Here is a 13,809-nt window from a genome sequence, read left to right as displayed (position 1 = left end):
TCCTGGGTTCAGGCAATTCTCCTGCCTCAGCCTCCTGAGTAGCTGGGACTACAGGCACGCGCCACCATGCCCAGCTAATTTTTTGTAGTTTTAGTAGAGACGGGGTTTCACCATGTTGAGCAGGATGGTCTTGATCTCTTGACCTCGTGATCCACCCGCCTCGGCCTCCCAAAGTGCTGGGATTACAGGCTTGAGCCACCGCGCCCGGCCTAAGTCTTCTTTTAATCACAAACTCTTACTTAGGAAGTGTGTGCACATCCTGGAGAAGAATTATGTCAGTGTAAAAATATTACATTTAAAACCGGTTAATAAACCATTTTCCTAACACACTTTTTTTTTCAGTGAGAAACCAATAGGTATTTGTTACATTTCAAAAATCTAAATTCAAAGGAAAATTTTTATGTCTACTCTAGCATTAAAGGCTATTAGGAAACCAGATTCAACTGACATGTATTTCCTCCATGTTAGGGTCTGTTTTAGCTACTTTCCTCCTCCTTACCTCACTGAATCTCAAATTTAAATGTCATTTAATATTACAAATTAAGAAACAGGAACTTACTCCTAGAAACCTAATTTGATCTCACGTTTGTTGACTCCAAACCTCATTGTTTTACAGCAAATGAAACAAGATTTTGTCTTTTACCAAGGAGAGTTGCTAAAGATTCTACTAATCTTCTACAACAGTCAGCAAATCTCTGCCTTGTCAGTTTTGACTTTGGTTAATACTGCAGAGAATATAAGCTCCAGGAATCAAAATCATAATCTACACTAACAAAAATGACTGCTTTTATTCTCCAATACCCAAAAATGATTTGAAACACAATGGAAAAAAGTTTTGTCTACTCAGCATCCTCAAAAAGTCATTTCTTTTTTTCTCCTTAATAAAGCTCAAATAGCCAGTATTCAGGGAAACAACGTAATTCTCAGGAAGTGAGTAATTCACCACTCAGTGGGAGGTGTGACACCATCAAGAAGTTAAAATTAAGAGATGTTCATTTTCCCCCTAAAAGAAACCAATGGCCAATTTTGAATGAAGCTGCACTTAATAACTGGGAGTTTCAATAAGTTAACAAAGTTTTTAATAGCATTAATTTTAGACAATTTCGGAGATTTAAAACAACTGAAAGAGCCATCTTAAATTTTTTTCAGGAACACAGCAAGTTATAAGTAATAATTTTATTTTAGTCATATCTAGTAAAAACAGACATGTCTAAGGGAATATTTTTTCTCCTAAGAATTTCATATGTATTTCTTTTGAAAGGCAGTATTTATGATAGAATTGACCGAATTCTGTCATAAGCATAATAAGTATACAAACATTGAATATGACATAAACAAATTCGCTGGACAACTAGGACAGAAGTCAGTTTGGGGATATGTTTACAAGGGGTGAAAATAATCATAACCCTTGTGGTCAGACATACTATGTACCACAAAGCATTTTACTAAACCTTGTCATGTAGGTCTGTAAGTACCCACAGTATAATTCAGGTATGAAATAGAAGAGAGAAAAACTGTACCTTCATTTGAGTATTCTTCTCTATAAAAACTCAATTTTGGGAAAAAGAAAAGTCTCTAGCAATTTTTTTTATCTATTTTTGATTTGTTTTTCCTGGGGGGAGGGGGCAGTTGAGGGTGTTGAAAGAGTGAATAGAAAAAGACTAGGTCTAGTCATGTGGCTTTGGGAACAGCTGGCATGAATCTATCTGGGTCCCCCCATGCTATGGTCCTTTTTACCATAAAATTCTTAAGAATTCATGTTTTAAATTAAAAAAACACAGTGCCTTGGCACTCCTCCCTACATACTGAAAGATGGAAAGACAACCTAAACCATTTGTACATGCTCTCCTAGGAACTGAAACACTCCTAAAATTTAATATAGATTTAGACCTCAGAACACCTGTGAATAATAATGACCTCCTCCTATGGACAACCAAGAGGAACTTCAGTCAAAAAAGTGAAGTCCTGCAATCCTAGGCTCTTGAAAATTTTAAATATGGGGAATAAGGACCCCTCTCCATGACTGCTTACCATACTCTCTCTTCTCCCTCCACTAACACTCCCTTCCCACTCCATCCCCTCTCTGACCTCATTTCTACCCGCAAGTCAGTGATTTAAACCAGATGTTCTGGTTGAAGATGTTTCTGGAAAGTACAGATTGGGCAGTACAACAAAATCTTACAAACTACATTTAAACAAGAGAAACTTGTCTAGTCCTGGGACTTCATGCAAGTTACCTTCTCTGGGTCTCAGTTCCTCATCTCTTAAGAATACCTTCCCACTCTAAAAATCTGTGCTACCTATGAGTGCATGATCAGATGTACCAACCAAAGATAACTTAGATCAGAAGGGAAACATCAAGTTCTTTATTTTGGGATTTTCTCCTCATAAGAGCAGGGAGATAAAATATCATAAATGCCTGAATTAACTATTTATCTCAAGCTCTTAGAGATCTTTCATTCTATTAGCTGCTAAAAACAAAACACTAGAACACTTGCTCATAGAAAGCTCACAAATGACCTTACTTATTTATTTATTTACAAATCAACTGTTAAATCCCAACTGTCTGCAAGTAAGGGGTAGTATTACACAATCACAAGTTCTAACCAACATTTCCTGCCTTAGTTAAGTATAATAGTCTTCTGTATAAGGCATCCGAGTCAACCACTACTTTTACCCACCACCAACCTAGGACCATAGTGGGGACACACCCCCCACACGAACCAATTCTGAAAAATAGAATTTAATGACTCAAGGTGCAAAGCTGCAGGAGTGACTATGTAGGGTTCAAAGTCTTAGCAGTGAAAATTTTTTTTAATTTTTATCTCACTTCCTCTTAATTCTCAGCATGCATCAAGATACAAGTAATATAAATACCAAAAAAAATTAAATATAGAACACTAAATTTACAAAGGGTAGAATTAGAATTGTGTTTAGCTCAAATTCTTTTGATTAATAATGTATTCTCAGAAAAAATGCTAACTTGATTTTTAATAATCACTATAAAAAGACTGTTGATTTAAGAAAAGGAAACTTTTTACTTTTAAAATAAGTGACATGTTTAAAGTCAAAGTTACTTTTAAATTTGTAAATGTGCGATTTGAATATAAAAGGTAAAATAATCAGCTATTGCATTGCCTCTTTAAAATCTTAATTTATTCTGCAAGACGCACTTTTACCAAGAATTTTTTCCACTTACTTTCTTCCCCCACTTTTCTAGAGGAACCATCACTTTCCAGAAGAATACTGCACCAATGGGGAGGCATGAAACAAGTATGGTAAGACAAAGTTAATTATTTACTGATAGGGGCGAAAGAGGTGAAAGACACTATATGCATTAAACAGAATGGGAACCCAGCAGTCTCGGTCAGACAAAAGGTCTGATTAATTCACTGCGTACAGTGGAGCAATAAAAGATGCATAATGATACAAAACTGAAAAAGAGCCAAAATCCTAGTTGCTAATTTCTAATTTCAAGGTAAATTTTTTTCTATTTTTGCAACCAGTAGAAATGATTACTCTTACAGTGTGAGGAGAATTAGAGTGAATGGGAACCAGGTTGGGAGGAAGACTTATCATGTATATCTTTTTGTAGCACTTTGATTTTTTGAACCACATAAATGTAAACAAAAGCAAAATTAGGTTAAAAATAAACCTCTTTTGCTTATTCTGATGTCATTAGGTTAAAAAATAAGCATCTCTTGTTCATTCTGATGGTCAGTAGGATAAAAAGTAAACATCTCTTGTTCGTTCTGATGTCATCATGTACTTGAATTGAGCTAATTTAATTTACCTTCTTTCATTTCAGATGAAGTTAGTTTTGTAGCATCCTAACAAATTGGTTTTCCTCAGCATGAAACTGGGACCAGCTACAAGACTATACACAGTGAGTACCAGGTCTGTTTCCCTTGTATCCCCAAGTGCCTAATCCTAGTCCTGAAAAACTCAACTGACTATATTTTTTTAATGAGAGAAGCAGCTCTTGATGGCACTTACACAAAATAAAGCTCAATAACATTTATTCACTAAATGATGGATAGCTTTTCCCTTCTGAAAATAGAGAAACATTAAAGTTAAGCCTGTTCCTCCTTATTACTTTTTCTCATCTGCTTAGAAGCAAAGGAAAGAGAATAAGCGAAGAGCTTAGGTTAGGGGAACATGAGGTCATGGAAAACTATAGCTAATTCAGCTTGGACAGCAGTACATGCAGTGAGCCATGGAATGAAGTTAGAAAGACCTTTAGACACACTTCACTTCTGTTTTCCTTTGGATTTTGAAGGCTAGGATTAGTATGAAGGACAGATGCCTCATCTAAGCTCTCTAGCCAGCTCTTTTTCATTATGGCTTAAAACCTCAATGATGCATCTCCAAAAACAAAATTTTAGAGCCTGCAAAGAAGACTGGTGAGAGAGGCAGATACAGAGATAGCATCAGTTGGAAGTCTCCTTTCCCAATAGCAGGGTCCACAGGTAACTCAGGGGTCACCCAGCTACCTGGGGAATCCTGTTCCTCAAATGAAGTCAGTGGGAAAGATCAGGCCAAAAAAGATCCCAGGAGCCTACTCAAAGAAATGAAAGTACCCACTAAATATAGGCAGCCTGATAGCCCATAGTAATAATGTCTTTCCTTTAGCTTTCCCCAAAGAAATAGCTCAATATGAGCCAGAGTCAGTCTCCCTAGCACTGCCTAGAGTCCTGTATTAAATTACATTCTGACGCACATTCGAGCACAGTGTTACACACAGAATAAGGCACGGCACACAGCACAAGAAAACCTCAGACATGCTTTTTCTCTTTTTAAGCGAAAAAGAAACTAGAGGGCAAGAGAAAGCTTACCTTCTAAACGTGAGAAAAAGAATAAAACAAAAGAACAAAAAAAAAGATGCATAAAGAAGTCATAATAGGGAAGTGAAAGTTGTCAACTATGCAAAAGCAAAATTAAAGAAAATATCAGTTAAAATGATTTTACCATTTAGATTGAAAATACAGTGAAAATACAGTCTTAGAATCTATTCAAGAACTTCACATCAATGAGAAAATGTCTCTGTAAATAAATCCATAGTTAAAATAAGCGAATTTACTCTAAATAATTAAATTAGCTTTCAGGGCAACAAGAAAGAGGGCCAGTGATTTCACAACTCAACTTTTACCTTACCTTATAGATGTCCTGGAGAACATACTGCTCTACTGAGTACCCAAGGGAAGTTATGCCACAAAATCCCCTCTTTAGTTGGCTACCAGCCTTCTGAGTGGCCCTGGAGACATTTGGGTCACATATGGGAAAGCTAGATCTTGGGGACAGTGTGTTCCCCCCACTGTCTGCATCTTGGACTCTACAAGGAAAGTGTAAACCCAAGTATCTGTGTTCCCCCAGACCTAAAAGCTTTGTTCACAGTCATTAAACATGGAGCAGTAGACCAGAGCAGCAGCAACACAAAATCACTGCTGACAGGCTCTAGAAAGAATCCGCCAGCCCCTCTGAAGTCCGAGAAGAGATTCCAGACAAAGGGTGAAGGGATCCCTCAAACTAACTGACCAATATGAAGACAAATATTTTAATTAAACTTTCCTTGGGGAAAATGGAATGATCAAGGGACACATCTAGAAACGTCAAGAGTTTCCTCTGTAGATTTCTCTGGATTGAAGGTTGTTTAAAGAAAAGTTTTCCATAAAGCTTAGAATTACAGGTATATCTGTATCTTACTTAGTCAACTAACTGACCAATATGAAGACAAATATTTTAATTAAACTTTCCTTGGGGAAAATGGAATGATCAAGGGACACATCTAGAAACGTCAAGAGTTTCCTCTGTAGATTTCTCTGGATTGAAGGTTGTTTAAAGAAAAGTTTTCCATAAAGCTTAGAATTACAGGTATATCTGTATCTTACTTAGTCAACTGGGAACAACCACCCATATACAAGGCAGCACTCCCACCCAGGGGAATACTCTTCTACCACAGGTAACTCAGAGGTCCAAACAATGAGATTCCAGCCTGAAGTAAAAGCTATAAATCTCAGCCTTAAGCCAGTATTTACCCCACACGCCTATTTATTTGTTCTACTTTAGAACAAAGGAAATTAGCAAAGACAGCAAGTAACCCATGAAACAAAAATGAAGAAGAAATTACTTTCATAATACCTGAGTACTCTTAAGCTACAAAAATTACAAGATAAAGTATGAGACAGATGCCAATGAATAACTCCAGTGGGGGAGGGTTGGGGATTTTACTTATTTCCCCACCAAGAACACTTACCTTACTGGCCCAGGCATCTTCGTCCCAAGAGGTGAGTTGTAACACACGAATTATCTCATTAATTTCAGCACTCATTTTTTCTACAGTAAAATTGCGATTTTTTAAAGCTTCTTCTATGCCTTGGTTTTTTGAGTTTTTAGTTGTTACAAAAATCTTCATAGCTATAAAAATAAAAGATCAGAAACTAAGTTTGGAATTTAATCTTGTTGTATAACAATATTCACACAAGATGTTCTATATTTTGGTTGTTTTGGGCTTTTAAGGTCCTAAAACGAATATACAGAACAAACACTGTGTAAGTCTGACAATAAAGTTCCAACATCAGCAACTTTTATTGTAAAAAAAATAAATAAACTCAAGGTACAAAGACACCATCACAACATGATTAAGGAACTAATTTAACCTGCATATGCTAATGACCTACAATCACAAAATATCTAATATCCTTCTAAATCAGTTATCCTGGCCATCACCCTGGCTCTATCCACTACAAACCTAATGGGACAATAAGAAAACTGTCAATAATACTTGGAGTATTCTGCTGCCCCTGATCCCAGCAGAAGATCCCAAAATGTCAGGTTTATCATCCAAGATTTCTCTCAACATGTACCATGGACTTGCTATCCCCCAAGTTTTCTTCTTTACGTAAAGAAGAAAACAATAATGGCTGGGCGCAGTGGCTCACGCCTGGAATCCCAACACTTTTGGCAAGATCTCAGCTCACTGCAACCTCCGGCTCCCAGGTTCAAGCAATTCTCCTGCCTCAATCTCCTGAGTAGCTGGGATTATAGACGTCTGCTACCATGCCTGGCTAATTTTTGTTTTGTCTTGTTTTGCTTTTAGTAGAGATGGGGTTTTGCCATGTTGGCCAGGCTGGTCTCAAACTCCTGACCTCAGGTGCCCCGCCCACCTGGGCCTCCCAAAGTGCTGGGATTACAGGCGTGAGCCACCATGCACGGCCTCCTGAACTCTAACACTCATATGTCCTTTTTTAGCTACTATCTGAAATACCAAAGCAAGTAGCTGGAAGTCACAATGACATGAGTAACCAGATTTTTATAATAAAGTTGCCTTCTGAGAACTAATTAATTCACAACTTGACCAAGATAATTCATATAAACCATGAGATATCTGGCATATACTAGACACTCATTAAGTGTAACTCCCTTTTGCTAGTCGAGAGAGCAGCCACCATGTTTGCGTTTCAGGGTGCTGCCCAATAGGAAAGTAGTCCCAGCTGGTAACTAAAGAACTGATCTACTCATGATGTAAAGAACAGTTAAGTATCTTTTAAGAAAAACTGTGTAATACACACTAAAAAGAGCTCTGAGTTCACATCTTTATCATATGGCACTCTGTAATATCCACTCCAGCTCCTAATTATTTTTCTATAACACAAATAAAGGTGTGAAATTTATTTTCTTTTCTTTTGTGTCCATCAGCACCAGGCATCAGATGAAGTGTGAAAATTTAATACCCAGACTAGAGTTTATAGGAGAGAGTCACCACCCAGGAAAGGGGCTTGTTAGAGCTTTAGGAGAACAGAAGCAGGCCACAGGAAGGTAATTTCAAACAAAGAACAGAGGGAGGACCGCATTAGAGAAGAACACTGATTCTCAGCCAATCAGCGGCAGCCATCATGTGCTAACCAACCAATCATGTCTCATATTTACCTAAGCGAAAGGGCATGCAGTGAAGCCGCAAAAGAAAATGAACTTCAGTGTTTAGAACATGCTAACATTTCCCCCCCCTATAAAATAAAGTACAGGCAGGAAGTACCTGAAATGAGAACTGGCAGCAACTCTTTCACAGTGTTCATGGAGTTCACCAACATCACTCGATGCTCCTGGTGAGTCAGCTCCTGCTGTCTCTCATCAATCATCTTGGCCATCTTAGTCATCCCTGGGGCACAAGGAAGAAACTGTGCAGGATGAGTAGTGAAACAATCCAGGATCTGGCTTTCTCAGCCTAAATCCATTATAAAATACTATGAAGGTTCAAACTGATTGCTCACTTATTTACACAAGAGCCTAAACAAGACTTACTTGTCTAAACAAGAGTTCAGACACCATCACTGAACTCTAGTATATACACATTACTCTTTTCAATGAAAGTAATGTATTAAATGTAAACCCTAAATGTGATAAACATTTTCATATTTTGATATAAATACATTCACAAATATTAAACATCTAAATGAATAAATATATATTTATTTAAAAGAAATTTGCAGGTAGGGGAAAAACTGTTTGCCAGGCTTCTATGCATATAGGTTTCATACCATGCCTCTGAACTCTGTGCTAAATCTCACGAGCTTCACTGATCTAGTGGCTGAAAAACGTTCTAAGAATGACAATGGTATGTTTTGTTTTCATCTTTCTATTTTTCTGTACTTTCCAATTTGTCCAAAATAAGCATGTACTAGTTTTATAATTAGAAACAAATAGAAATATTAGAAAAATAATTACAGTGATGACAGTGTTTGAAAGCATCTGGTGTTGGAATCAGTCTGCTAACACTTTTTGTTTATGTTGGTTGTTATTCAAAGGCACTATGTGATCCTCTAAAGCTTTGATTTACAAATTGCTCTTAGGATTTCTCAAGTTTTCTCCTAGACCATCAAGACCAAAGAGAAGCAGAGGTAGTCCTGCTCCACATAAAGTAGCTCCATTTTGTCTTTTATGTTTGGGGATTCTGCATAAGATTCCATTTGGGGAAATATAATTTTTGCCAGTGTTATAAGAAATTTTAAGAGGACTACTCTAAAGCCACCAGAGAAACTATTTCTAGGTGATCTTCAATGATGGCTCTGACAAATTCTTAACTGCCACTAAGTTTTACAGAACCACCACACTGGAACCTCATAAAAAAGCTGTTAATTAAAAATCGACATTTCACATAAAACGAAGGAATTTTATAAAGTGGTACAAATCAAGTTAAGCAGGTTAAACATCTAATATATCATTGGTATCATTCATACTTTAAGAACCCTCAAGTTGAAGCTACATGTCTGTAACATCAAAAGCTGGTGTCTGTTTATATATTTTGAATATTTAATGCTCAGATGCCTGAATAATCATTTCAAAATAACATTTAAGCACAATAGTTCTTCTCTCCTTCTAGGTCTGATTATATTATGCAGGGCTACGGCATGAATCCATAATAGTAGGCAGACTAATTAGCAAGCTAAGAGGTCATAAAGAACAACAGGCCAGCTGGCAGACAGTGAAGGAATGCTGTGTAATGTGGAATGGAGAGGTCAGGATGCAGGATGGCCTGCAGCATTACAGTAATAGAAAAGTATTTCCTACATTCTCCAGCAGCAATACTTGCAATGTCTGGTTTAATTCATTTGACAAGGCCAGGTATCTGAAAGCAGATTCAGATACCAGAGACAATGACATCACCTCAAAGCACAGCATCAAGAACAGAGCAGACACCTGAAAGCCCAGTGCATCTTCACCTATTTTCTGCAAAAAGTAGGAAGTGGGTACCCTTTCCTTTTAATCCAACATGGACAACCCACAAAAAAACTTATAGAAATTGGATATGACTAACCTGGCCCAAGATTCTTTGTGTAAGTGACCAAATCTTCCATAGTCTCCACCACCTCTGCCACTGTAAGATATTCCAAAATTCCTTTGCAAACTCTAATAATTTTACGGACCTGAAAATATATTTCAGAGTATTCAATCACATGAGTGGACAAGCAGCAAACACATTAACACAGATGTGCAGCATTCAATATATTTTCATCCTAAACAATCATCAATCTTCCATTATTACCTTTTAGAGTAAACTTTTTGTCTCAGATTGCCTACCTCAGCCTCGTCAAAGGTAAGGAGCAGGTCTGATGTTCCAGAGAGGATGCCCCTTGACCCATCAATTAGATAATCTCGAGCAGGCACTGAGTAAGGATCTGACTGAAGCATCTGAGCTGCCTGGACAAGCTTGGTGCAAGCATTCTCAACCCTATGGGGAAGAAAACAGGTTAACTCACTGGCAGAACCGTACAGAATAATACCATATGCAAATGCAAAGAGAGAAGATGCATGTAAACTCACACTTTTTTCCCTACATGAAAAATAGCCAAAACCAGTTGATAATAGGACCTACGTTTTTAGATTTTACAATTTAGGCAGGGCGTAGTGGCTCATGCCTGCAATCCCAACATTTTGAGAGACGCTATTAAAAAAAAAAAAAAAAATTACAAAATTACAAAAGCAGCACATTTATTCAGTGCACTGTCCTTATTCTTTATTATTGCCTGACAACAAAAAATGATGAGAAAACATCTTTGACTTTAGGTTGCTCTATCTCTGTATCTCTGTAATGCCTTTGTTTCCTTACTCCTCCCCACCCTATACACACTGCCATTAAAAGACACTGTGCAAAGAACTGAAATCCTTGGCATCATTTTCAGATCTAACATCTGGAAATAAAATGCCAAAGCATGGTGTTAAGTGAAATTTAAAAACTAAACGAAGCAAAGGAATAGGAAGAAACACAAAGAAAAAGTATGAGGCAGTGCATAAATTTTTCACTCATTCATCTAGCTAAATAAATGTGTTTGATAAATCCATTGGGCCATTTCAAAATATACTGTTAAAATAAAAACAAAAATTAAAAATGAAAATATATTGTTAATTAAAGGTCACTAATATTAGTAACTAAACCAGTCATTAATAGTTGAATATTAATATAGCTTAATGTAGGCAACTAGGTCAGCCAAAGGTTGGGTGTGGTGGGTGTGGTGGCTGGGAAAAAACTCATTTAAAAGAGGAACCCAAAATGCATATGCCAAGTATTCTCTTTGCCTTCCTTATACTAATAAAATGTATTCATTTATTCCATTATTCATCCAGATGGAGTTGGATATAACCTAATAGATCATCTCCTCTAGTTTCATATTCAATATAGTCATTATGTTGTGACTGAGTAACTTATAAAGATAAGGAACAAACTACTTAAAGTTAAAATGCTTAGCCAAAATTATACATTCTCGTTTGAAAACATAGAAAACGTCACCTGCAAATAAAAGTCTAACTCAGGGTTGTTTTGAGGATAAATGAAACAATACAGAAACACCACAAGTATAAAACAGTATTACATTGTTAACATGTAGAATTAAACCAACTTACAAATTTCAACAACATAAAAAGCGCTGGGCTGTGGACACTGTAGGTATATAAAAATATAAAAAGCACTATGCTAACTCTCAAGGAGTGTACTTTACTAAGGCAAGATGCAAACATTCGCAGCATTAGGCAGTACATGGCCGGGCACGGTGGCTCACACCTGTAATCCCAGCACTTTGGGAGGCCCAAGCACGCAAATCACTTGAGGTTGGGAGTTCACGACCAGCCTGGCCAACATGGTGAAACCCTGTCTCTACTAAAAATACAAAAATTTACTGGGCAAAATATAAGGTAGTACATAATAAAAATCAATGAAGGGCAAGACCTGTTTGATGTGGCTTTTCATTGGGTTTAGAGGACTGGGTGTTTGGTCTTTTTAATTTGAAAATTAAAATTTTAATTTGATTTTAAATATATATATGATATATATTATATATAATATATTCATATATATTACACAAGCATATACACATATTTAAAAACAAAAGGTCATACAATAAAAAAATCTCCTTCCCTTCACTATCTTCCAGGCACTCATTCCATCTCACTTGCAACCAGTATTGAGTTTTTGTATTTTCTCTGTATGTAAATGTCTTCATAAAACATTTCAGGCTTAAAGAAGCAAAAATGTATATTTCCCTTTTCTACACAAATAGGATCATACTATGTACACTCTCTGCATTCTGTTTTGTTCACTTAAGTGTTGTTCTATTAAAAGTACATAAAGAGCAGCCTCCTACTTTTATAAAGCTACATAACAGTCCATAATTATATCACAGGCTTGCTGTGATGAATCAACTTGAATATGTATCATTTCACCCTGCATGTCTGTAGGATCTATTCTAGATATGGAATTGCTGAGTCAAAGCTATGAACATGTATAATTTTAACAAATGTTGCCATATTGCAATCTGCAGAAGTTATACTAAACAGTTCTTACCTTCTCACCAACTCAAATTTTAGGCCTTCACCAATGATAGACCAAAATTGGATCCAAATATAGTTTCTTTTCCATTGAGAAGAAATTCATGTAACACACAAATAACCATTTCAAAGGGTACATTCAATAGCATGTTGTTATGCAGTGTTATGCAAAAACCACCTCTCTCTAGTGCCAAAGCTCTTCATTATCTCAGTAAAACATGCAATACTCATTAAGTAATAACTACCCATTTTCTCCTTCTCCCATCCCCTGATAACCACTAATCTGCTTTCTGTTTCCCTGGCTTTGCCTATTGTGGAAACATCATATAAAAGGATTCATACACTATGTGACCTTTCTTGTCTGGCTCCTTTCATTAAGCATGTTTTTGAGGTTCATCCAATTTATAGCCTGTATAATACTTCATTCTTTTTTTATGACTAAATAATAATATGTCATTTTACATAAGTGCTCCTAATTCTCCATATCCTCACAAACACTTGTTATTTTATTTTTTATTTATTTTGAGACAGAGTCTCACTGCCACCCCGGCTTAAGTGTAATGGCCCAATCTCGGCTCACTGCAACCTCTGCTTCCTGAGTTCAAGCAAGTCTCCTACTTCAGCCTCCTGAGTAGCTGGGACTACAGGAGCTCACCACTGCACCCAGCCAATTTTTGTATTTTTAGAGATGGGGTTGGTTTCACCATGTTGGCCAGGCTGGTCTTGAACTCCTGACCTCGTGATCCACCCACCTTGGCCTCCCAAAGTGCTGGAATTACAGGCATGAGCCACTGAGCCCGGCCATTATTTTATCCTTTTAAATTAAAGCCACCCTAGCAGATACCAGGTGGTATCTCATTATGGTTTTGATTTGCACTTCCTTAATGATCAGTGATGGTGAACATCTTTTCATGTGCCTGTTTTCCATTTCTACATCTTTTACCGAGAAATGTCTATTCAATTAGGCCCATTTTTCAATTAGGTTTTTTTGTCTTTTGGGGCTAAGTTGTAAGAGTTCCTTAGATAACTTAGTTAATTAAACCCTCATCAGAAATATAATTTGCAAATGTTTTTTCCCAGTCTGTAGGTTATCTTTATTCAATATAGTGTTAATTTCCACAGTTTTTAAGTTATAAAATAACACATGTAAAAGATTGTATAAATTTTAATTCAAACAAATTCCATCTACCTAAAAGTCAATAATCATTTTCTGCCGGGCACAGTGGCTCATGCCTATAATCCCAGCACTTTGGGAAGCCAAGGTGGGTAGATCACTTGAAGTCAGGAGTTCAAAACCAGGCTGGACAACATGGCGAAACCCTGTCTCTACTAAAAATACAAAAATTAGCCAGGTGGGGTGATGGGCACCTGTAATCCCAACTACTTGGGAGACTGAGACAGAAGAATCGCTAGAACCCAGGAGGCAGAGGTTGCAGTAAGCCAAGATCATGCCACTGCACTCCAGTCTGGGCAATAGAGCAAGACTCAGTATTT

At 36.9% G+C, this 13,809-nt stretch overlaps 1 protein-coding gene across 4 annotated transcripts in view; it reads right to left on the bottom strand.

Moving 5' to 3' along the window:
- VCL (vinculin) overlaps window positions 1-13,809 on the bottom strand; it is a 121,609-nt gene that overhangs the window by 37,880 nt on the left and 69,920 nt on the right. For all 4 annotated transcript variants that reach the window (XM_017548575.2, XM_017548580.2, XM_017548587.2 and 1 more), the window contains exons 3-6: window positions 10,075-10,225; window positions 9,812-9,920; window positions 8,033-8,155; window positions 6,254-6,414 (exon numbers count right to left, since the gene is read on the bottom strand). In XM_017548575.2, the coding sequence (XP_017404064.1) occupies window positions 6,254-6,414; window positions 8,033-8,155; window positions 9,812-9,920; window positions 10,075-10,225 (544 nt within the window). The remainder of the gene's footprint in view (window positions 1-6,253; window positions 6,415-8,032; window positions 8,156-9,811; window positions 9,921-10,074; window positions 10,226-13,809) is intronic.

This window comes from Cebus imitator, unplaced genomic scaffold (assembly GCF_001604975.1).
Source record: "Cebus imitator isolate Cc_AM_T3 unplaced genomic scaffold, Cebus_imitator-1.0 Scaffold11, whole genome shotgun sequence".
NCBI classification, from domain to species: domain Eukaryota; kingdom Metazoa; phylum Chordata; class Mammalia; order Primates; family Cebidae; genus Cebus; species Cebus imitator.
This window is presented reverse-complemented; position numbering and strand designations above follow the sequence as displayed.